General features: G+C 43.0%; 1 protein-coding gene across 1 annotated transcript; it reads left to right on the top strand.

Annotated features, from left to right (window-relative positions):
• Positions 1–10,619: 10,619 nt before the first annotated feature.
• On the top strand, positions 10,620–24,611 carry NAA50 (N-alpha-acetyltransferase 50, NatE catalytic subunit; the record flags this gene model as incomplete). The annotated part of the gene is made up of 5 exons (XM_082004598.1): positions 10,620–10,687; positions 19,488–19,669; positions 20,134–20,253; positions 21,209–21,275; positions 23,693–24,611. 5 exons carry the CDS (start codon positions 10,620–10,622, stop codon positions 23,871–23,873), a joined length of 618 nt encoding a protein of 205 aa, XP_081860724.1. The 3' UTR covers positions 23,874–24,611.
• Positions 24,612–25,989: the final 1,378 nt, after the last annotated feature.

Here is a 25,989-nt window from a genome sequence, read left to right on the forward strand (position 1 = left end):
GGTCGACTTTTCCTGTAATGGAAAACTTAATCTTTATGTTTTAAAGCAAGTTAAGCCACATTTGGAGATTTTATGTTCAATTACCTTAAGTATTTACAGCTTCTTTAGAATAGCCAGAGTCCCTCCAACATACTAAATTTTAACATTGTTTAAACTACATATTGTGGTGGTTGTCTGAATATCTACCAGGTGATGCAAATTTATCTCACAATAACAAACCCCTCAAGATTGCTAGGATCTACAGGAAATTCACATAATAGAATTGCCTTTTTAGAAGTCCTTACCAATATTATCTGCATTTAGCCAGAAATACCACTTTAGAGTTTTTTTTGAAGAGCTGCTTTTTAAAGTATTACTTTCATAGTGAGAAACAAAATCATGATACAGTGTAATAATTAGGAGGACCAAATGTTCGTCCCACTAACTGGACTTCATGGAAGATGCACGTTTTTTTTCTAGAATATTAAAAAACAGTCAAGTCATTCTTCAGGCTGTTGAAGGAAACCTGCATACCTGAAAGCTTTTGTCCAGCTATAATAAACTATATTAATAAAGGCAGTTTTCTTTCTGTAAAGCTAGTATCTTTTCTTACAACCTTTCTATCCCTTATCACACCCGACCATCCCAACCACAACAGGACTGTTCTTCACGCTTAGGGCACAGAATGTAGACCAACATTATAGACGTTCAGAACACCTATCTTTTACATAGTCTTAAACAAGAACAACCACTCCAGTGCAAGCATAGCTTATAGCATCCTAAAGATATGACACAGCACAGGGAACACCACTGTGAAACACACATCTTCACAGCGTGGATTTTGGCATTTTTCTTGGGATGCCATCTGGCAGACTTAGTTGGACAGACTGGTCAACTGAACCTCACCAGCACACCAACATTTCAACATTGCCACGAGAATCCTTACAATAGGAGCGCTCTGCAACTGATTAAGGAGGACAGAGATAAGATTTTCACATTACAGAGCTACCCTCCAGGAACACTGCATCTGTCTTAAGCGTTTGCATCTGCTGTTGGTGTATTTTCGGCAGACATTTTAGTTCATTTAACTGCTCAACAGGATAAACCTCGGTTAACTGGGGTAGCAGTGAGTCTTTAAAATTATTCTTCTCTGGATTAAGCAGAAGTCAGACAGCTAATGCAGAAAGCCCAGCGCTATAAAAACATGGCCACGATGGCAGCTTCCCATATTAGTTTCAGAACTTCCCGATTACTTCCGATTTGAACATTTTAAGACACCCACAATGGACTCTCCAAAATGCTGTAAATTACCACAAAATTAAAGAACTACCAACAGGCACCATGTATGAATTAGATCACTGTCAGGCAAATTATTTCTGAAGAGAGTGACACTGAAACTTACTGTTACACAGGCACAGAAGAGTAATCAAGCTGATGAATCAAGAAAATTAATTCAACAGCTAAAACTCATCTTCATCTGCCATTTGGTTAAGTGATAGTAATAATGTCTATTAGACTAGGACTTTCAGGATTTACCCATATACATATTACTGGTTTTCAGAGTAGGTGTATCATTTCAGTAAAGACAGACCTTGTAAGGCAAGGTTTGTTATAGCAGCCATATAATATATGGAAGTCTAAAAAGCTAGCAGCAAATGGTCAATCTTTCTAAGAAGCGGGGGCGTTTAACTTAAGAATTTGGCAAAAAAAGGAGAAATAAATGCATAGATGAAATAAAGTAACCAGACCAAAAATATTTATGAGATTGTAGAACTTATTGCCATGAGATACGACCAAAGCCATGAATTTAGTACGAGCTTAGCTGTCCACTTTCAAAGGTAAGGAGGGAGTGAACACAACAAAAAGAACAAAAAACCCTTTTCAGAGCATAAAAGAAGGTACAACAATGACAACCAGCAGATCCAGTCTAAGCCAGTTTTGCACATTGGACCTTTAGGTGATTACTGGCTTAATCTGTACAGGAAGAAAAGGTTGAAAAGTTTAGATTCATTCTGCTTCCTCTGCTGGAGTAGGTCCCCATTTCTCTCTGCCCAGCTGGAAGGCTAAAGAAGTCACATGATTTAAGATGGTGAGTAAGAGTGAACAAGCATGATATTCCAGCTGACTACATCATCTTGTTTTCCTTGGTACAATTCCAGTCTAAAAATCATGTGGATACCATTGTTCAACACCTCCTCAATATTTCCAAGTCTAAAATCCCCCACTTTTCTTTGTAACCAATGACACAAGTATAGAGGAAAGAAAATCTATTTCAAGTTTAGGCAATGTAGCATTGGGTTGTGTAGGGTTGGGGTGGTTTTTTTGTTTACCCCCGCAAAAAAAAAAAAAGAGAGAGAGAGAGAAAGAAGAAGAGGGACTATTACTTGGCCAGCAATAGCATACAACATTTTATGGTCAACACCAAAGTAACCAAAGACATCAAGTAGGTTATCCTGTAATCCTTTTACTCTTTTAAAAAGAGTAATTAGGAACACGGCCTTAGCTCACAACCAGGCAATTTAAAAGGATGAGGAAAAAATGCCTGTAGGAATTTTCAGGGCTCACGAACTCAAAGAGACAGTATTATGGCATCAAAACACAAGAGGTGAAGTGTAGTGCCTCTAAATGTATCTCCAGAGGAATCATCTAGTAATCTGCCGGTCTATAGCAGCTTTGGATGACAATGTAATACCTGTACCCATGCCTGTCTGGAAGAGAAATGCACAAAGTCAAACTGGGGAAAAGATTTAGACAACAGAAGCACATTGAAGCCTGCAGACTTTGTAAGTCTGGATTAATGATGTATAAAATAGTTAACACATACTTAGACCAAAATAAAAGCTAAATTTAAGCTAATGCTGTATAAAAATTCCAGAAGTAGCACTAATAGTTCATGGCTGAACCCTAACAGTAGCACTATCTGTAGAAAACAGTTCTTGATTTGGAAAATGGAAAGGCTGCATTTACAGGAAACAGAGAGCCTCTGTTACTATTGCAACACAAGACTTCAACACCCATTTGAACAGTCAGCTGATGCCAGCAGTCATTTTCCAGCGTTGCCTTAATTTCTCCTTCCCGTCCTCTCAAGTTGATGGTCGTGGTGGTTTATCATTTTTGGTTGCCATGCTTTGTCCCCTGGTTATAGAATTAATACTATTTTTTCCCCACATAAGAGACAAACTGTTTTCAAGAAGACTTGACATAACAAACCAACAAGCACAGCAAAAATGATCTGCAATATTTTTGGTAATTCAAAGACCTGTAGACACTGATCTCACTTCATATAATTCTAAAGGCCTTTAAAAGTACTGTATAGAGAAGCCAAACATTCAGCTGCTGCTTGCAGACCAGCAGAGTGCCAAAGTCAGCACAAATACAGGAACTTGCAATATGTTGAGGATCTGCCTCAGTTATTCAAACTTCCATTTGCAAATGCCAACCTACACTCGGCATTTAAAGTGCTACAAACGGGTGCGCTAATAAACCACCTTAAGCATGCTGTCAGCAGGTTTTCCTCCTTTTCCACCCACTCATCAAGCGGTATTAGCATTTGAAATACCATGCTAGATCAAATAGCCAGTGTACTTTGCTAAGTATTGCATTACAATGAATAAAACTATCACCAAACTGCTTTTATTCCCAACTGGAGTGCAAATTCTCTGAGAGAAGCTAGTGAAATCTTAGGAAAAAATCACTTTAGGCAACTGCATTGAACGGATAGATCTTGGCACATACGTGTCATATAATCCCATGTCACAGCTATCTGTAATGCATACAATATCACCCAGAATCCACTAAAATTTTCTTTCTTGCCGTGAAGTGAATTCTAAGTGTGACGTTTGGAACACCTCATCTAAATCAGGATCTTGTCACTGGCTACAGGAATAGGAAACACATTTGATTTGCCATCAGTATCTTCAACTGCAAAACAACAGGTGGGCCCTTTTGCTCAGGAAGGGTTGCGTCAGAAGCGTTCCTGTTCCGCAGCCTTGCTGCTCGCTCGCCGCAGGGCTACAGTCAAGGGACAAAAAGATTCAGTTCCATCCACCCAAGACGGTGGGGTGACCCGGCACAGAAACCCAGCCGCTATCACCGCTTCTCTTTATAATGGACTCTAGTATAACCCCAGGGTATCTTGCTGGGCGCCCTTCAGAGAGCTCAGCAGGTTTCTCATTCGGGGAACCCTACTCAGGGGGCTGCTTGTCTTTCCAGGCGTGTTCTCCCTGAGAAAAGCGACCAGGAGGAGCACGGCTGCCAGCAGTGGGCTCTCCCGTTGAGGAACGGCTCCGTGCGGACACCGCGCACAGCGCTGGGCGTTGCTCCCTCCAGCCGGAGCCCGAGAGGCGGCAGGCTCGGCCTCCACTCCCAGCGCAGCCTTCGGGCAGACGGGGCGGGAGGTGAAAGTCGGCCGCCCAGGGGGAGACCGCTGCCCCTCCCGGGCGTGTAACGGCCGAGGGGTGGTAGGGAAGCAACGCTCCCCTCCCCCTTCACACCGCAACCTGCTGGGCGGAGGGGAGGGCAGCTGCCGGTCGTGACTCGGGCGAGGAGAAAATGGAAGAAGCGGAGGCAAAGCAGAGCTAGAGAAGGGGGGAGAGATGGGGACGAGGCACCTCACCTGCGGCCGGCACCCGCACACCCAAAGCCCTGCTCCCTCGCGGCAAGCGGCGCTGGATCAGCTGATGCCGGTCCCCGCGCGCATGCGCCGCAGCCCACGCCGGAAGCCCCCAGCGCGAACCGGCGTCCCCCCCGCCCAGTTCCGGGCAGAGCCTTACCCCTCCCCCCCTCGCGAGAAGGCAGGAGAGGGCAGGGGCGCGCGATTGGCCGCCCCGCACCACGTGGCGAGGCGCACCGCCTCCTTCCCTCGTACCACGCCCCCTCTGCCGTGTCACGCGGGGGATGCCGCACGGCGCAGCTCCGCCCCCTCCCCCCCTTCCCTCTCTCTCTTTCTCTCTCTCTCCCCTCCCCCCGCCCCCGCCAGAAGAGGGTCGGGCGTGGCGCGTGCGCGGCGGGAAGGAGGGGGTTGAGGGGTCATGCCGGCAAGGCGGCAGGCGGGGGCGCGCGCGGCGTGAGGTGAGGGGTCACGGGGGCGGGGCGGCAGGCAGGCGGACGGGCGGACGGAGGCCCATGTGGAGCGGGCGCGGGAGCAGGAGGCTGAGCCGCCTGCGCTGCCCGGGCCGAGGAGGGGGAGGCCGGAGCCGCACCCGCACCGCCGGGCCCTGCACGCAGCCAGCGCGGACGCCGGCGCCGGCCAGGCCGCGGCCGTACCATGAAGGGGTGAGTGCGGGCCCGGCGCGCCCCGCGGGGCTCGGCCCGATCCGGTCCGGCCGTGACAGGGCGGCGGCGCCCGCCCGGGTCCGCCTCAGCCGCGCCGCCTCGCTGGCCCGGGCGCCACGGGGAGCGTAGCGGGGCGGGCCCGGGCGGCGCGGCCCAGGCGCGGCGGGCTGAGCGCGGGGCGGGCGGCGCCTCGGCGGGAGGTGGCCGAGCGGTGCCGCCGCTGCCGCCGTCGCCTCAGGGTTGGGCCGGGAGGGCTGGGGGGGGGATCGCTGCGTCTCTCCTGCCTTCTGGGAGAGGGACGGTGGGCTGCGCCGCGAGGGGCTGGTGTCAGAGGAGCCCCTTTCGGCGGCGAAGAGCCAGCGGTGCCTTCGGTGCTCGGTGGTGCCCTCACAGCCGAACAAGAGCTCCCTGCAGGAGCCCCCCTCGCCGTAAAATGTATCCTGCTGCCGGAGCGAAAACTCTGTCCGTGCTCAGCCCTGCTCTGCTGAGCCGGTGGGATGCAGCGGCTCTGCCCGTTCCCGAGGGATTTCGGCTTGCGGGCTCTAGGCGTCTGCAGAGCGAACGGAGAAAGCAGTCAGCCGGGGCGATGCTGGCTGGTCTTTCCTACTTCCTTGGCTGTAGCGAAGAAGCACAGTTGGGTCTGTGCGAAAAAGCTGCCGGCCTTGGACGAGTGGTTTCGCAGCGCTATTGTTTGTTACATTCTCTTAGCACTTTTGTTGGTTTAAGTCTTTAAGTGTTTATCGACATGGAGGCCGTACAACGTGGATGGATGAAAACGATGAACGATGGATGAAAAATTTTGTGTCTGATTTCTGTAGTGTGCACTGCTTTGTGCCTGGCTTCACTTCTCGGTGGCTCTTGAAAACCTCGAGATTTCAGATGCGGTTAGCTGAAACACTCAATTTCCTGCTGAGTGGAGGCAGGGAGGTGCGGTGTTTGAACAAGAGACTTGGAGGCCTTCAGAGTCACAGTTCTACTCTGGTGTCAGATGACCTGCCTGACCTTGCAGGGGTCACTTTGGGACAGGTTTTTCAATGTTGTTCAAATCACGTAATGTTTATTAATTTCAGTGTCACCTGTGCTCCACAAAATGTGATCCTTCCACTCCATGCCTCAGTTTCTTCTTAGTGCACAAAGGAAGTTTTCCACAGCTGTTTCTCAAAGGAGTGTTAAACCCATCCCCTTGAGACTGGTGTTATGCAATGCTGGGTATTATTATTCCAGTTTGGCAGCTTAAGGCGGGGTGAATGGAAGCTGATGCACTTAAGCTTTTACTAAGAAACGGTAAGGGGTTTAGCTTATTAGCAGCTGGGGTGAGGTCACACAACAAGACTGCTTGATAACGGATACATAGCTATTTCTTACAGCGTGTAAGCAGCCTTAAACATCATGAGGGCCTGGCAGGTATCTGTAGAAAGAGGTTCAGCGATGACTGCAAATAAACTCTCAGCTGATATTAAATAGGTGTGTTTGGGATATCAGGCAATCCTTTATTCGCCTGCACCACCCTACATGAAACAGGGAACCCTGCCTCTTAGTCACCTTACAGTGAAGATGACGGAGTTTGCGAGAAGCGCAACAACAAGATCAGGCAAGACAAAGTGGCAGCTGACATGATCGTTTGTTCAGCAGTGCTCCTGAGGAAACTGGGTTTCCTTTTATTCTTCATTAACCATTCTGCTGTTTTCTTCAGCCTAGCCTCTCTTTGGCCACATGTCAGTCATGAGTTAAGGGACAGAGTTACTGGGCCCTGGATGTGTGAGGTGGAAAGCAGCCCAGGCTTGCCAGGCCGGAGCCATGGAGGTCTCCTGGCAGGTCGCAGCCAGGGCTGTCTGCCCTACTGCGGTGCTCCCTGAGGGGCTGAGCCCTGCCTTTGCTTGTACTCTCAGGAGTTCTCGTTTCAGGGAGCTTTTTACTTTTTGTAACTTTTCTCCATAGCTTTTTATTAAAAAAAAAAAAACACACACCCCTCTTCTGCTTCCAGAGCACCAAACTTTCTATCTGTTACTTTACTTTCATTTACAGGCAGCTTTATCACTGATTTGACTTCAGAACTGATCCCTTTGGGTTCTTGTACTCGCATATTTCTGCTTTTCTAGTACTCCTTCATCTCTTTGAAGAGCAGCATATTCCTGTCTTGTCAAAACACTGCTGGCACCACGCAGCAAGTTCTTGTGCAGAATAAAATCTTCATATTGAATCCAGGTGTTCTTTAAAAACTCAGATTGTGGCAAATACGCCAGTAGAACTCAAATTGAAAAATAACCCAATTTAAATACAGTCAGCGAATCAAAGGACTAGATGAAGATTTCAGAAGGAATATATTAAATTGTATAGGGGTACTTTGGAACAAAACCAAATTGTTTGTCAAGCTACAAAGATCGGAGAGGACCCCTAAAAAATGAGTGCTGTCAGAAGATAGGTCCAAAAATAGATCTAAAGTTTCAACTCCCAACACACAGAAACTAATGTGGTGTTTGAAGGGATCTGATCTGTCTTCAGTACTGAGTCCAAAATTGTGGATCGGTTCTTTTGAACAAACTGACTCCATCTGAGAACTTTTTCTGGGAGCATATGCATTGCATAGTAACCCACACCACAAAGTGCAGAGATAATTTTGGGAGCACTAAGACCCATAACATCGGCTATAATTATGAACAGTCTACTTTGGCAGAGAAAGAATTTAAAAAGAAACTAGCAAGTTCACTAACACTTTGAGATTTCAGATCTGAAAGAGATTGTGTAGTCAATGTGCATTGCTTGCAGCCCTCTTTCTTAGCTCTCAATTCAAAATAGCACATAGCAGTGTGTTAGTAATGCATAGGGGGTTGTAGGGTCTGTGTCATCAGGGTGTTTGAGATTAGGTGACTTCTTTTACAGAAGACCTTGGGTTTCAGAGAGAGTGAAAGATTTTGCTTTCTCAGCTGCTTAAAATCTTGTGTGTTTTCTCTTATTTGATGAGTTAAACACAGCTTCTGAACTGGTAATTGTTATTACCTCCCACCTGCTTTTGTGATACCTGGCTTTATGTTCACTCTTTCCTTGTCTTTTGAATGATTTAAATAGTTCAGAAACTCGTTATGTTTCCCTTTTTTCTTAAATACGAGTTGAAAAACTGAGGTAATTGACTATTCTGTTAGTGAACTTAATGATTCTCTAGAGATCAATTTCTTCTTTTTCATTTATTGTATTCCTAAATGGTTGCTATTGTTAGTTCTGGAATTTGAAGATCTATTTTAGAACTGGATTTGCACTAGGAAAAATATCAGTGGGAAGGACTCGGGTAGGGCTGTCTGTAGTAATTTGCCTGTTTTTGTAGAGCAGATGTAAATAATACTCCCTGCACTTTACTGCTTTTGCAGTGTTGATTCACTTGTTGCTCAGTGTTTTTGTATTTTCATTACAGTTGTTATGCTACTGCTTCTAAGGAAAGAAAACAGAAAATCTTGCATTGATTCTTTAGCACTTGCTGGTTGCTGTCTGTGGCCTCTTGATGTCTTACAGTAAGGGTGCTTTTCTGACCCAGTTCAGATGAAGCCTGTGAGAATAATTCATCCAGCCTTTTCCTGCTGCCCTTACCTAAAAAACACATTATACGAGGAGTGTAATGCAGGACATTTGTGCTCCATCATATGCTTGTACCTGCTTTGTGACCGGGAGTATCAGCTCATATCTAGAGCACATAGTGCATGTTATAAGCAGGGTCCTGTTCCAGTGCATCTGTGTTATTTTGTCACATGGACTAAACCCCTCTCTGTTTTTGATGGGAAACCCCCGTGGGATTGTCATGTGGCAGCATACGTTCAGCCACGTGATGAAAAACTGATCAAAACAGGGAGCAGCGTGCTCTGTGTTACACCGCTGTCTTAGAAAGTAACGTGCACAGCTTTTCTGTAAGAAACTTCTAGGAGACCGCCTCTAAGCTTGTAGGTGTTGCAGTTAAGTCTTAATGCTTTGTAGTTTCCAAGGATCCTGACTTGCTGTGGAAAAGCCCTTCGGACTAGATGCTACACACAAGGTAGCTGCTGCCACAGAGAACTTCATAACTGAGAGGCTTTGCAGGCTAGTGCTATTTAGCTGCCTTTGTAGAAGAGCCATCACAGCTGGGGAATACGGAGCATAACAGAAAAATAACAATAGTGTATTTAAAGTATGGTCGGTAGTTATGGGTAAGCTCTGTTATCTCTGCTTGTTTTGCCTGGATTCACAAAGTAAACTCTTCAAGGTCTTGAAGCTGTGTGTGTTTCTCATGAGAACAGGGAGGTGTTTTTCTCTACTCTTCTGAGTACTACAGAGCTCGTGTAAAACTGATGATTGGTTTCCATTTGCAAGGCACAGTGCTAAGCTTAACTATATGGGCAGAAGTTACAAGTTTATGAGAAAACTGCTGAATTGTCCCATGCACTGGAGGCAGGACAAAAAAGGTAATTGAGCTTGGAAATAATTGTTTGGTTTTAGGAATTTTCTGAACCTAGAAATGTCAAAGTGTGAGTTACACTTTCTGCATTTAATTTAATGGATGGTAAATGTAGACCTTGCCTATATGCATGCTTACAAATAGCTTAGTATCTTCTAAATTAAGTTTATAAAAACTCAGTGCCATTTATTATAGGTACTTTAACCTAATTTATAACTCTTACCACTTCAAGTTTAATTCCATAACCAGATTAAGACATTCCATAAAGTAGGAAGGATTGGAAGGGTAGGAGGGTAGCAGAGGGATTGTAGCCATGTTATTGAAGCACTTTAGAACCCAGTCTTGGCCTTTGAATGGTGTTTGACCATTCAGTTCTTTTGCCATGTATATGTGGCTTGTTACTATATAGATTGGCTTGCTAGGTTGGGACTTCTGTGAAAAATGTAGTATCTATTTAGTTAATCACCAAATACCACAGACTCTGCTGCCATCTCCTGAGGACAAAAGAAATGATGCATCCTCCTTTGCCACATTAAATCTCTTCTAAAATGGGGAATAATGGGTGCTGGTTGAGCCAGAAAAATACTTTTATCCAAGTGGAAATTATTCAGAACTTGAAGAGCCTGCCCATTTGGCAAGCATTGGAAGTGTTCAGACCAATAATTTGAGAAGGCGCTAGATATTTTTACCCAGAGGAGGAGGAAAGGACAGGAGAAGTTGGATCTTTATATTTGTTTGGGAATTGATAAGAAAGAAGTGCAGTACCTCCTTGCATTGCTTCTGCTCTACATGAGGCAGGCAATGTCAGGATTACTTTCTGCTCCCTGCTGAAAGAGGGGGAGGGAAGAAGTGACCTATGTGGGAGTTTTAAAGGAGCAAAAGTTTGTCAGGAGGGAGGTTTGAGGTGAGGAAGCAGCAGGGAAGAGAGAAGCACTCTATGCATAGAAGAATGGCTGGTTATTTGGAGACTCTTGGACTTGAAGACCTCAGAGCGGAGAAGCACAGCATTGAAATGGGGTAACTGTGTACTTGTGTCAAAGCATATTGAATTAATTCATTATGGGAAGGAAATTAAATGCGGCTTTATAGAAAATAGAGCTGAAACCATTTCCACAACACTGTCACTAGGTGACTAAGATTAAGAGGTTTGAATTTTCCTGGGGGCAGAGTAATTTTTTTAAAATTGATTGAAAATACCATGCTGCATGGTAAGATCATGATGCATTAAGTGCTTCCTGAGCTCACTTGGCCTTCCTCTTCCCTCTCCTCGTTCTATTCCAAGCTCCTTGTGATTTTTGGCCCTTAGCAGACTAGAATCTTGATCCCTGAAAATTTTCCCATTTCCACCATCTGACCATTGTATTTGTCTTCTCTTGAGAATACAGGATGAGACCCAGGGCAGCAATTTAAGGCTTGTGAAAGTTTTCTGTACGTGGCACTTGGAACGTCTTGTCAGTAAAGATAACAAATTAGGTTGAAAATTGCAATTAAAGGAGTTTTGTTTGTTTTTTAATAAGTAGCTCTGGCACAAATTTTCATTTGAGAACAATTCATTCTTACTCAAAAGTGGGAAACGGAAAGGAGGGAAAAATACCTTTTTGTGTTTGATAAGTTAGGTGCTTGCAGTGACTGTTGTCTTAGAAGTATTTGAAGGCAGGAGCATAAAACTGATAGCAGGTTCTGTTAATTTTTCACACTATGTTCTTTATATAATGTATGACTTGAACACCTCAAAAAGTCACCAACCTTGGGACTGAAATCCAAAGTATAGGCAGGAGACCCATAATGACCTGCCATTTTTGGTTTGCTAATCTAATGGACCCAGGCATTTGTAAAGAAAGGTGTTTCAATGACTTATAGAAATAGTTTGTGTGAAGCAGATAAATGCCTTTCTCCTGATGTGTCAATTCTACAGTTTGTTACCTTATACTGAGCTATATAGATTTATGTAAATAAGGCACTTTGTGAACTCAGCATCACTTCTAATTTGAATTTGAAGGTAAGCATCTGTTCTCACCTGAGGATCATTGGGTACTTCATGAGTGTTAATTAGCAAAGGTTCATGATCTCCTGGAAGGCAAGCAAGGGTTATAATTGATGCATCTGGGGTCACTGAGGGTATGGAAAGGGGCGGAAACTTGTAAGATGTTTCAGGGTGTCAGTAATGGAGACATAAAACTAATTTTGAGCTAAGTTTTTTTTCAAACAGGCAAAGTACTTCTGCTTTGCAATCCTGGTTCAAAATCTGAATGTTCTTGTGAGGTTACTTGACTAACAGGGAGAAGTGGTTAGACCAGCAATGGAGAATTAGGATTTCTGTCAGCTCTTTTATCTGCTATATGATTGCAGGCATTTTGTCTTTCACCTGACTTTGATGCACCTTGGATAGGCAGATATAATAGCTAAGCCTTTATCTTGTGAGGTGCTCTGAAGCAGTGTTTCAGGCTATTAAGTGATGTATGTATGGCTGCTATTTATTTCTGGTATTTTGGAATTTGAAAATCCAGTCAGCTGGGCATGGAGATTCCTGCTTTTTGTATCCAGCTGCAGAACAAGATAGCTTCTCATTTTCTTGGGAAAGCTTATTTTTATTTGACACTCGCTGAAATGACCTCACTGTCTCCCCCTTGCGCTTGCATAATAAGACAGCTGAGATATTTCATGTTTGTACTGTTACTTTAGTTTAGGGTTGTCTTTTTTTGTTGGTTTTTTTGAGATCAGAGTTGAGTCTAGATTTGAGGTCTAGTACAACTCTTGAAGAACAGGATTCAGCTGGGAAAACGGTGAGGTTATTAGAGTATAACTTTACTTCTTGCATGTGAAGACCAGCCACTCTTTTGTTCAATGGTCAGGTTTTCTAGGTTAAAGCAGAGTGAATTATCGGAATATAATGAATAAACCTTGACTGTAATGCACTGTGTATTTTTTCATCATGAAGGAGAGAGGCAAGGAGGGTCTGAAATGTCATGGGGAATTATGACGCATGCCAGTGAAACCTGTTCACACTGAGATCCACTTGAATCTGGATCTCAGATCAAATGAATCTCAGAATCAAATGGATCTCAGTGTGATCCATTTGAATCACAAGTCTTGAATGAAGTCTTCTGTTAATTCTGGTTCTAAAATTGCTTAGCTTTCTTCTGTACATCACTCTGCCCTTCTACAATTCAGCACACAGCTGGGGGTAACTTCCAGCAGGGTATCAGGTGTCATGCAAATACATGTTTCAGTAGTAAGTGGGGCTGAAGAAGATCGGAGGGGCTCAAAAGCAAATTGGTAAGACTTTTTGCATGCTAGGCTTCTACTTATCCTTCTGGTTTTCTGACAAGTGAAGCAGAGTAGATTTACAGCCCACAGATCATCTAGATAATTGAAAACATACTAAGTGAGTGCTGGTCTGCCCACAAGAACTAGACTAACTTGTGCGTGTAGCAAGACAGATCATCTGTTTTAAAACAAAACAAAAAAACCCCACAAAACAAAAAAACCACTCTCCCCCCCCCCCCCCCAAAAAAAAAAAACAACCAACCAAAACATTAGAGAGGCTCTTTTGGCTTTGGAGTTGAATCTAACCAAAGCCACACCCTTCAGGTCTATAGCTTTCATAGTCCTGGTTTGGTTTTATTTTATGAGTGGATTATCCTGTCTAGACTCCTGCTTTGACTTTGAAGCCAAAATAGAAGCAATAAAGCTAGCTGGCTGCTTAGTGGGTGACAAACCTTCTCTGAAGTCCTCTAATTTGTTAGGGCCCTTTTCTCCCCTGTGCTCCCTCTCCTGACTGTTTGATGATACCTCAGTAAGTTTTGCAAGTTGCAGATACAGCTCTGCTAAATTTAGCGTGCCAGATGCCTTCAATAAGCCTGAGACCAGCTATCAGTTACACTCAGATCTGTTTCAGTCAGGCACATCCCTCTGGGGAGAGACTTACACTATTTAAAGTTGAATGAGACTGAGATTCTTACAGCATTAAGAAACTCGGAATTCCCCTTTTTTCTCCCTGATGTTGGTTCTAAACTAGCATTCAACACTTGCTATTCCCCGGGACTGCATTGGTGTTTCCTCTTGAACTGTAACTCTGGAAATTGGCTTCGTCTTGAGCTATCATTCTGTCTGGCAGTTCTCCTTCAGGATACATTGAGAGGCAAAAGGCGGCCTTAGCATAAGCAAATGCTAATGTCTCATTTAGCCTCTGTTACTTCCAGTCTGAATTTAAGACGTTCTAGGAAAAGTAGTGTTGAAATCACAGCCCAGTAGTAGGCTGCAGATAGAGGAACGCAGCTGCAGTAGGACTAATTGGATTGTATTTGGTCCTACAAAAAGTACAAGGGGTTTTTTTCTAGCAAGTGCTTGAAGGATCTTAGGGCACTGGCGTGCAAGAGCAGGAGCGTGAATGCTGATGTTCTGGGCGTGCATCCAGTTTCAGTGACTGCTGCATGTCACCTCACTAAAGTCACACTTCCACTGGGATTTTGTGGATCACTCTTCACTTCCGCTCTTACATAGCTGGGCAGTGTCGCTGTGCACTTCTAGCGAACAGCAGCCTTACGCACCAGAAACTGGTTCCCTTCACTAGTGAAATCTCAGTGTGTTTTTTCCTCAATAACCGAGTCACAGTATGCTGCAGTTTTAAGAAATGCATAGTCCTAGGATATGTCAGGAAAATGCTTCCAGTAGAAACAAGAAAAACTTACTGCCATTGTACAAGGCAATAGTAAGTATTTGGGGTGCTGTAAGCAGTTTTGGTTAGCCATGTTTAAGGAAAATTAACTTTAATCTGCAGGAGTGGAAAGACGAGCTGGTATGACAATATTAGGAATTAAGAGCCAGTCTTGAAGGCCAGGAGCTTGGTTTTAGTTACAAGAAGAAAAAAGTATAAAGGGGTCATGGTAGCTCTCTGAAAAGGCATGTGGGGTAGGCTGTATTGGTACCCATCAACTACTGAAGCTAATGAGCAATGAGAGACAGCATATCAGTGGAACTTGAGTACATTTAGAATGGAAATCGGAAGAAACCGTAACTATGAGAGTAATGGTAGCTTGGGAACAGCCTTGCAATGGAAGATGTTTGTCGCTTCAGAGGGCTGGTATTCCATCTGGGAAAGGGTATGGATTTGTAGAGGACTGTAGTAATAAGAGGCCTGACATGATGAGCCAAGAGTCCCTCATTCTTCCATATTAAAGAGAGTTGCTTGGGATGGGGTAGCTGACTTGGCCCAGAAGCTTTGACACCTAAGATGAGTACAGTTGACTCCACAGAGGCGTGCTCTGTGGAGTGCTATTTGAGATGTAGGATGCCAGTAATAAGTGTGTAACTTCTTAGGAATATTATCGGAGTAATAGAAAAAACCAATCTGTTAAGGAAGGGCATGTCCCTTCTGGGCACTTCAGGCTCTTTACACATCTTTCTGTTCTCTCATATGCTAATTTGAGCTCCTGATTTAATTTTTTTTCTTTGCAACAGCAGAGGGATAGGTATTTCTGGTACAGCCTATACTGAATGCACAGGACTGGCCTAATCGGACCTTAGCTGATACAGTAAGCTTATGCTACTGATTTGGCTGAGAGGCAACTTGAAGAAGCAGGTCTACTTGTGAATAGCTATTAAACAAACAAACAAAACCAAACAAAAAGAACCCCAAAGCTCTTTCCATTACTCCAATGAAAAGAAAGGAGTGACCATTTTGTGTCCTTTGTTATGGGTGCTTTGTCTTGGATCTTTTGAGGCTGGGGTGGCTTTAAGTCCTTAGGTTCAAAGTGCATGTTGTTCACTAAATGATAAGCTGTAGCAGAAAATCATGCTGAATGACCCCTGTGCTTCCAGTTTAAACTGGGGTAGGCTGGCTCTTCTGCTCAAGAACTAACAGGTTCTGCCTCTGGCAATTTTTTTCTCTTCATGCTGGCAGAAGACTTGTGTGGTGAACCCAGTCAGGGGACTGATGTGGGTTAAAACTAAACTTTTCTTTTTTCGGTTAGGTTAGTTTTAATTGGGGTTGGTTCACCACATTGCTGCACAAATGTTTGTGCCAGTGAGACGATGGAAATGAGTGGCTCAGGGACAGCAAGTCTTCCAGCTTTCCCGTGTTTTTACTCGAGGCCCTAGTGGCACTTTTACTGTGCTGTCCTCAGGGAGTGATGAACTCTCCTGATATGGGTCTTCCTTTCCATGTCCTCATTTAGTTTACTTATTATTAAATGTTTTTGTGTGTAATAGATGTGGTGCTGATTTAATCAGCTAGTGGTATACATTAAAGTAATTTATGGTTTGAATACATACTATTTAAACAGACATATTTAGCATATTGATTTATGCCTCCTGCAATGTTTCTCAAACTTTTTTTTATTACCCCTCCAGGGTAAATTACTAGCCCTGGTGCAACTCTTAAGCAATGAGGAACAGCTAGTGACAGAGCACACGAGGCAGGCAGAAGGAGATGGCAGGAGGCAGCAATAAATGTGGCAAGTGGTGAGAGATGGGGGGGAGCCCAAGGGCTCGAGGAAATCTGTCAACAAGCCCCCTTTAGCCACCTACTACTGGAACTTATTTCTTTGGCCTGATGCCAGCCTCCAAGGTGATGTCTTGGCTCAGCAGCTATGAGCAGCCTTAGACTCTGCTTCTGCACTTTTTTATTTATTCCCTGTCTGATACCTTCTTGGTGAAGGCCTATCTTCTGGCCACGGTCCTTTTCTCAGCCATCTTGTCCTGGCTGCTGCTGACATTATATTTTTGTCCTGTTGCACTGTCATCAGAAATATTCCATAGTGACTGTCTTCTAATGCCTGATTTCTTGCTTCATTGGTAACTAATTAATTTTAAAGTAATATTAGAAAACACACTACCTGATAATAGTCTATGTCTGAGATTTTTGCTCAAGTTTAAAGAGGGACTTGCTCTTAACAACTTTGCTGTCAGTTCATCATGAGTTCATGCTAGTGTTACTGTTCTACCAAAGATTGGATCTACTGTTACAAAAAAGTATCATCAAGGTTAATACATTGTTAAATCTTTTGGACAAGAGATCTCGGCTTTCAAGGCGCTGAGTGTGAACGTCAAGTTTTTTTCTTCCCTTACTGACCTCTGCAGCTAATCTGATCTAACTGGACAGTTGAGACCTGCTCCCTTTGGTTTCCACTCTGATGCAGACCACAGCAAAAGAGGCTGCTGGGTCTTCACTTTACTCCTAGTATGAGATTACTGAGGTGCTCTACTCCAGCAAAACTCTCTCAGACACAAGCACACCCAGGAACCCACATGCCAGAGTTCTATTCTTACCCTTTGTGAGAAAAGGTAGCAGCACTGCTGGCTGGTACAGCAAAAGGGTACAACTTGCCTTGTGTGTTTCTGAAGAAGCCCTGTCATGCTAGGCTGAATGCCAGTGCTAAGCTGGGCATAAAACAAGTATTACAGTTACTCCACCATCTAATAACTACTGTCATTTGATAGCATGCTTGTTTCCAATGGGAGTACTTCTATGCTGTGAGGAGACCATCCTTACTAGCTCAGTACTTAATTTATATTGGAATATATTTATCAAAGGGGCTTGCCCAAGTGGTGATACATGAAGAAGGAATCTTAATATTGAGAGCAAAAATAATCCAGAAGATAAAGACTGTGAAACAAAGGGTTGGTGGTGGTAGGAGTCATGGAAGAGATACTGCAGACTATTTCAGCACAATGTAGCTAGAACCTTAAGAAATATATCCCATTGCTGTTTGTAGTATGCCTGGGTATCTTAACATGGATGAGGTGCAAAAAGAGAGACTCTTGCTGCTTCTGTCATTCTTGAGATCATGGCTGGAGAACATACTGTCCCGTTCTAGTCAGGTGTATGTCAAGAGATTGCTGTACAATTGGGCAGAGCTCAGGGGCAAACTACAAGGATTCATGGCTTAGAAATTGCTCTTGCAGTGAGGGGGCGAGGTGGAAGATTAATTGCTGCCTGGAACAATTTGCAAGCATCCATACTGACATGGGATGCTTGACACCAAAGGGCTTTTTAATCCCTTTGGCACATGCATGATGAAATGTTAGACTTCAGAGTCAGCAAAGTTCAATATGCAAATGCCATCCATTAATTCTAAGTAGTTAGAATAATCAACTGGAACATATTAATCTGATAGAGAATTATAAAATCATCAACAATCCATTAGTTAATGCGAGATGGTTCTCTAAAAGGTAGGCCCTACTTACAAATTGTTTAGCTTCTGTAGGGCTCACTATGGAGATTTGTCTGATCTCTGTCATACCAGAGAGGGGCAATGGTGATATGTAAGGCTGAAGTAGCTTTGCAGAACTGAAGACTTTGTTCTTTACTGTAAAAGAAAATGAGAAAGTGGGTGTGAGGGCAAGTCATGCTTCTTGAAGTAAATGTTAAAGGCTCCATTCCTGTAGCTTTTTCTGATAGTTTTGCAGGCTGCAGTACAATGCCTAGAAAGTATCTTGTACTTGGCACCCATCATTGGTAGTGACAACTAAAACCAATATGATACCTGGAGTACCAATCATTTAAGGGTTTTTGATGTATAATAAAGGTCAGTTAATAAAGCAGAGACAGATTATACTCTGTGTTTCTTGGTACAGTTCTTGGAGAAGAAAGTTGTTGGTTATTATATCTTCTTTGTTTCACTGTATTATTTAAATTAATCTGTGCTGCTGTGTCCTAGGCATCAACCTATCTGAAAAAACAAGCTGCCTAGGCACAAGAGGCATTGGAGATGGAAAGCAGTTACTGCACGCTACTAGAATGAACTTTGAAGCCTGGCCTCAAAGGATCTTTGAAAACTGCCTTTTTCAAAACAGAATTTGACTTTTTAAAAAAAGGCAAACAGTGTTTTTACCAATGTGTGAGCAGAAAACCACCTAGTTGCCTGTATGTATTCAGTAACACAAGGCTGAGATGAACCTATAATTGTGTGCATTTCTATCTTTACATGTGTTGGTTTTGTCCCTGCCTATGTATTCTGGTGACTATTTGGGAAAAGATTTCAGTTATCTTTGGTTTTTATTTTTTATTCTTTTAGTCCTTGTTAAAACTGTCTGCCTGCACCCAAGAAATTGGTGTGGGGAGTATGAACAACTAATACTCTTTTTTTTTTTTTTTTTTGCTTCTGTATATGTAGTGTTTCTGTCAGGAAGTTAGTTGTAGAAAAGGGAGAAGATTGGTTAGTTTCTTCTCAGTATAATTCAATGCAGTAGTGGTATTTTAAGGTTGTGATTCTGCTCTCAGTCAACAGGAAGAATTACTTCAGTGATGATGATAATAGATGCGTATATCACCTTGACAATGGCACACTTGCATATTAACAGGCTTAATAGGAGTTTGCTGCACACAGTATTGTTGCTTTTTAAGAGACAGATTTCTAGTAATGACTTAGTCTTTGTCTAAGCATAAGCTTTATATTGATAGGTGGTAAAATTAAAGCTGTCTTTGAAGCATGGATAAGGACTTAATTTTCTTGGTCTCTATTCTAGCCTCCTGTCCTTGCATCTTGGTTTTGTTGTGTTTTTCCCCTGCAATCTGGATGATCAGTGAGGAAATTAGTGGGATAAAGTCAAAGCTAATACTCTACAGAGATTAGTGTTCTCCTGTCTCCCACCCAACAAAACCACACATATACTATAATACGTCAGTGTTAAGTGTGGCCTGAGAAACTTCTGACTGTATAGTACCAATTGAAAGTGGGTTTGGGAGTTAAATAGCCATCAACAGAAGACTTAATTGTATGGTTTGAACATTGCAGTTCAAATATGTATTGAGGTGATTATTAGGTGGGACAGTTCCCTAAGAATAAATAAAATAATTAATTTTTGGTGTCCTTAGAAATTTTGCAGTGTCAGATGTTAAGCATGTTTTGATTTGTTCCAGTAGCCGGATCGAGCTGGGAGATGTGACGCCACACAACATTAAGCAGCTGAAGAGGCTAAACCAGGTCATTTTTCCTGTCAGCTACAATGACAAGTTCTACAAGGATGTACTGGAGGTTGGCGAACTAGCCAAATTAGGTACAAATGTTCTTGCCAGTAATTGTGGGCTATGGTGGCAGAAGTGCTCATCACTGCTATCCATAATGGTTTTGAATAGCAGATCTGTCTATTTTGTTGTTTTATATAATGAACAATAACTGGGAACATCAAAAACAGCAGTCACAACCTCAGAGGGTTTGTGTTCTAAATAGATTCCATTTCACTGGGAATAGGTATTTTTATTGTTACAGCAGAAAACTTGAGATGTGTGCTGCCAGCTTACCTCCTGATGCCATCGCTAGTTGGTTTGAACTGTAATAAGCCAACCACTGTGTCAGAGCACCATTAGTAACTTCACTCCAAGTGTTGGCCACAACCTATGATTTTATCTGGATGGGAGAATTAGCAAAAGGGAAGGAAGGAAGATATAGGGCATAACTGAAGGAGCTGCATGTACAGTTTGAGACTTGTGACTGATAAGGCTTTGTTTCCCTCCCTGGCAGCCTATTTCAATGACATTGCAGTGGGAGCAGTATGCTGTAGGGTGGATCACTCCCAGAACCAGAAGAGACTGTACATCATGACACTTGGATGCCTGGCACCCTACCGAAGGCTAGGAATAGGTAAGGAGGCTCTTCTTTTGTATCTGAGTCATCAAAGAAACCAGATTGTGTGCAGCCTTCTAAATGATCTTTCAGATTTTTCACCAAGATAGTGCACTTTCAGACCACTGATTTCTTTTGGAAGGGACTTTGGGAAAAGAGTATGATTTATGACATGCTCTTTTTTCCTTGCCTTTCAGAAATGGACTTTCTGTAGAACTTTCTAATTCAGGATTTCAGATTATTAAATTTTATTCACATTATCGTACAGTGATGTAAATACTCTGTTTCTACAGGTGTAAAAATTGGTGCACAGAGATGTGAAATAATTTGTCAGAGGTATGCAGCCAGTATGCAAGACATGTATAAGTAGAACACAACATTCCTTCATTGGTTTATCTCTTCACCCTTCTAACTGTAGGGTTTTTTCTATTTATTTTGTCTTTATCACGATAGATTATTGCTACTCAGGGGTAGTACCTGCTTTTTGTCTATACTGCAATTAGTTCTTTTCTCCATGTCGCAAACCCATAGGCCAGATTAATCAAGACCGTACAGTAACCTGTTTGTTTTGACAAAGTGGAATGAAAAGATACCTTTCTTTTAAATTATTTTACTAGCCTTTTTATTAGAAAGACTTAACCAATGCTGTCACTGCTTTGTATATTGTTCTGACCATATTTTGAGGTGAGTTTGAGACCTTGAAGCTAGTATTTAAATAAGCTGGTTTATACATATGCTTCTGGGCTGTTGGGTTTTTTTTTTCTCCAAAGAAACAATGAATTATATTTTGTGAGCAGTCAGAAAGATAGTGAAATAGTTACACACCATCTTTTATGTGCCTTTCCTAGTTCTCACAAGCTGTCATTTTAGCCTACCTACAGTTAACCTGCCTCTCCTCAAGAAAGCCCGTAGCTAAGTACAGACTTGATTGTGCACTTCTGGTTTTCTTAAGTATCTCTTTACCTTTCGGCAGGAACTAAAATGTTGAATCATGTCTTAAACATCTGTGAAAAAGATGGCACTTTTGACAACATCTATCTGTAAGTAAATGAGTTACTCATGCATTTTTGGAAAGATGATAGAGGCATATATGGGAGTAAAGGGAGGGAGATTCAAGGGTATTTTTAGTATGTGTTTCAGTGGGGTCATAGAACATCTTCTAAATACTAGCAAGAAAGCTAGGCGTCCTGTTTTGGGCTTGTGTGATGCTGAGAGCTTGTTTGCTTCTGCAAATTTGCTGAATTTGAAAGTAGTTAGCAACAGAATGATGTTCTGTAGCAGAATTACACTGTATGACTAAAAAAAATTTTTGTGAAAGAATTTTTTTACTGTACAGTGCCATTCTCCGAATGGAAAAATACTGCAAGTCTTGCATGCATTTGCTATCTGCCTTTTATGACAGTACTGTGTAGGTTAGAACATCAGATCAGAGGTGCTTGCAAGTACTCTAGGTTCTCCTTCAGTAGCAAGGCCCAACTGCTTATTCCCATTCTTGCATTGTGCCAGGTCAGCTGTTTGTGCAGCAACACAGTAAACTAGGTCAATGACCTGACCCAGCTGGGGAAGCTGTTTTCAGTTTTGTTTCTGGGTGTTGATTTCGTTTCAGTGGGTTTGGGGGGGCAGGGGCGTGTCTGGGGTTTTGGTTTGATTTGTTTTTTTTAAAGTCTGCATAAGCACTTCGCATGATGCAGACATGAGAACAAGCACTGGGATAGAGGATAGGGCTGCTTAACAGAGTGCCGCCATCCTAATAGATCCCCATGGAAATAGAGCCTGAAATCCACAGATGTCAAAGCTTTGCTTCCCCTTCGCTGTTGGCTGCACACTTCTGCTGCTTCCTGTGCATTGGTGTCTGTGTGAATACCAAGTGAGCTGATGCGGTTTTTGGCCAGATTGCTTCTCTGAGCCAGCTTCTGCCTTGTCCATCACTGCTTGCTTATACCTTTACAAGCATGGTGTGCTGGCAGGGAGAGTCCCACAGCAGGTACAGCTTGGATGGACTTAACGCTGCCACAGAACAGCACCCTGAACTCGTCAGGACTGTTGGAGATGCTAAGTGAGGAGTGTTTCGTACACTGATATCGCTATAAATGGAGTGACTTTCTTGTCAAGCTTAGTCCACCTCTGCCAAGGAGATGCGAAGTCTTCCAAGACCTCTACTGTTGTAGCTTTGTGCCATCTCTGTAAGAGGAACAGGTGTTTTAAAGAGGAGTTCAAGTAAAGCTGCTTTTGGCTTGTATTCCCGCTCTCTTCCCTCAGAAGAAGTGGTAATGAAGTCTCTCTCAGATGCCTGCTAGTTGGCACAGGCTTTCCTTTTTGCTTTCACAGTGTGGACAGTGAAGGAACTGTGTACTCTTTTTAATGCAAAAACCAAATCCTTCATAATCGTTCTTTCTGCTCCCCAGAGTAGGTTTCTGGGATGACAATAAATAGCCCCTGAAGTTGGGCATAACAAAGTTCTTCTAGTGGCCCAATGATTTTATTACTATGTCTGTTGCTTGTGCATCTTCTATCTGAACTTACTATGCAGCTTAGCACCCAATTTGGTATCAGTGGATAAATTTGTCATTATATATTATGAAGTTTTCTTTTAGCTATTTGGTGTATATTGGGCTTAACACTAAGGTCTTTTGTTTTATTCTGCTGTTGCTTCCAGAGTTGCTTTGGTTCTATGGTGATGCAGCATGCTGTCATGACAAAGTGATTCATGAGCTTGTACAGTGTCCACTGAATTTTGGGAGTGTTTAATGAATGCCTTTTGCTGAGACAAACATCTCTCTTTTTTTTTTTTTTAAATGAAGAACTGATGGCTGTTTGTTTTGGAGGCCTTGAAACTCTTGAAATATGCGAGCAAGACCTGTAAAACTCTGGGGGACACAGATGAAAAGAGAAAGGACTTTAAGTCCATAGGGCTTCTTTGTGCTGCCATAGCTTTTTGTGAGGAGAAGAGGGGTAGTTAGAAGTGAGCAAGGAGTTAAAATTGTATCAAACACTATTGCCAGTTTTGTGTTGCAGCATGTAAGGATCATCACTCAGGCAACTGTTTTGGTCATCTAAGAAGTGTGTCACTACAGGAAGTTAAAATTGGCTCTACAGTGAAACTTTGTTATATATTTCCACAAAATATCTGAACTTCCAGATTAAGAAAAATTGAAATCACTGAGCTAGTAATGCTTCAGAGCCTCTCTACTATTTGTGTTCCTTGAAAGAGCTTTACTGAAGGGAAACATTTGCCACTTCTTGGCATGATTGACACAGGCCATCCAGGAGCTGTGTGTTAGCTCAGGACTGAGTTGGGAAGACCAAAATTTCCAGTCCTGAACTTCCACCATTGTTCCTGTCTCCATCTAGATAGCTCCTTTTCTTATCTTGTCTTTGACTGTTCTGAGTGTAGAGGCAGAATACTGTACTGCAGAAAGTTCTGATACCTGTCTCTCTGTCCTCCTTTCTGTCCCAGGCATGTCCAGATCAGCAATGAGTCCGCAATTGACTTCTACAGAAAGTTTGGCTTTGAGATCATTGAGACGAAGAAAAACTACTACAAGAGGATAGAACCCGCAGATGCTCATGTGCTGCAGAAAAACCTCAAAGCCCCTTGTCTTGGCCAGAATGCAGATGTGCAAAAGACCGACAACTGAACAAAACCCCAACGAACACTTTCTTGCACTTGCTTGTCGCCAAATAAGGAAAGAGAGGCCTCTTAATTTTTCTTTTTTTTTGTACTCCACCCCTTCATCCTCTTAATTTTTTTTTTTACCTCTCTCCAACAAAATGTAATGCTTCTTCCAAGGATTGTCCAATCATGTTTGGGGTTGGGGTTTTTTTTGAGCTCTCCTTTTTCTTTTGTTTTGTTGGGGGGTGGTGGGTGGGGGTTTTGTTGGGGTGGGAAAAGGTGTGCAGATCTCTTAAGTTTGAGGTGTGGAGGGCTTGAGCAGGTGATCCTGATGACAAGTTTCCTTCAGAATTATCTCTTTCAGTAAGCAGAATGTAAATCCAATGGAGGGAAAAAAGGAAAAGCAATATCTTGTCCTTTGACTCCTACATTATTGTGTTTTTTATAACCTACAGGGTACTTTACTCCCCCCCCAACCTTTGAATGTTACTTCAGTACTTCCCACTCTTCCTCTTAATTCCTTCACCTCAAAAAAGTATGTTTAGCTCTTCCCAATATTTTTAAGTATGGCTTTTTCCTCCATCTTTTGCTGATAAGGATGGGCTACTTTACCATACCTTTTTCATTCTGCCTGGGCTGATCTTTTTGAATGCTTTTTTTTAAATACTCCTCACCCAAGCTGGTGCTACATTTCTTAACTGACTGAGAGGAGGGTTTAGAGTGGTCTTTATTTTTTCTTATTTTCATTTACCCAACTCCCAGCAGACTTCTGCCAAGAGTAAGAGCTAGATCTGGTGTTGGCAAGAGTAAACTTGTAAAAAATATGAATTCTGAGGCAAGACCCTTGCTTTAAAAATGGATGAAATGCTGTAGGGCTCATTGAGAGTTAGTTTTATCTGTGTTGTTGGGATAGGAACAATGACTGTGACCACCTTACCAGCTTTGATCACGTAAGGCAAGCACCCATCTCCAGATTTGTTACAGCTACTAAATCTGTGGTGACAAATCCAAGATGAGGCAAGGGTTGAGGAAACCAGGCAGCAAGGCTGAGAGGGCAGACGTGAATCTGACCCTAATTGCATAGCTTTGCAGGGGTTGCCTGGATTTGCTTGGGATTGGTTTGGCTTGGCTTGCTGTGTTTATGTGCTCCTTCAGGAGGAGGTGGTGAAGAACTGCACAGTTTGCTCCTTTGAAGGTTCTTTTCCTCTTTCCCTGTTCAGTGGTAATAAAGCAGCTCTCTCATGAGAGGGTGTTCATGGAGCATCGGAGAAAGCAGCATATATTAGAGCATTTTATGGGTTTGGAAAACAGGCTGACAGGCTTCTTCGTACTGTAACCTCAAAGCTACAGTAAACTCTACTAAGCTCTGCTTTTCATCCTTTCATGCTTTGTTTGTGTGAATATCAGTGCTCTTTTCTATGCACTGTTGCCAGCAATTTTATGTATGCCAATACAAATACCAACTTGAGCTTGGACTCTTCTCCAAGCACCTGGGAAAGTACACTGAGCTGAGACAACACCAACCTGTCCCATCCTCCAAATAGATACTGAACTGCATTCCTTTCGTGTTTGTTTTGTAAAGTTTAAATCCTCATCTTGAATTCATCTGCTTTGAAAGCCTCCGCATTGTAGCCTACATCTGGTTAGTAGGTGCTGTCCAGTCATTCAAGGGTGATTTGGGAACCAAGGATTTCAAGACAGGAGTTGTGGTGAGGCAAGGGATGGCACCCCTCATCGCCCATTATGTGGTCTTTGATACCTGAGGGGTGACTATACAAGCTGCTCCAGAATTACTCCTTCTTTCCCAGAGGTGTGTAGTATTTGTTGGGAGTGCATCTTGACAGCCCTACGCTGGAAAACAGCTACTATTTGCTGGGTTTGCACTAACTGAATCTTGGGGATGGGCAGATCGCGAACAACAAAAGCCCCTCTGCATGGCCTGAGCACCTGTGTTTGCAACACTCGGTGGCAGGCTCTGGCTAGAAAGATGCGAACGGTTTCCTTGGCCAGAGGCAGCCTAGTTTTGACAAAAGCCTATTTATAGTACTGCTAGGACCTCCTCGCACTGGTTATGTTGGCAGTTCCAGCATCTTTCTAGAAGGGGATGTATTGAAGCACAATTAGCTTGTCATATGCCAACA

The sequence above is a fragment of the Phaethon aethereus genome, assembly GCF_964289735.1.
Source record: "Phaethon aethereus genome assembly, chromosome: 1".
Lineage (NCBI taxonomy): Eukaryota > Metazoa > Chordata > Aves > Phaethontiformes > Phaethontidae > Phaethon > Phaethon aethereus.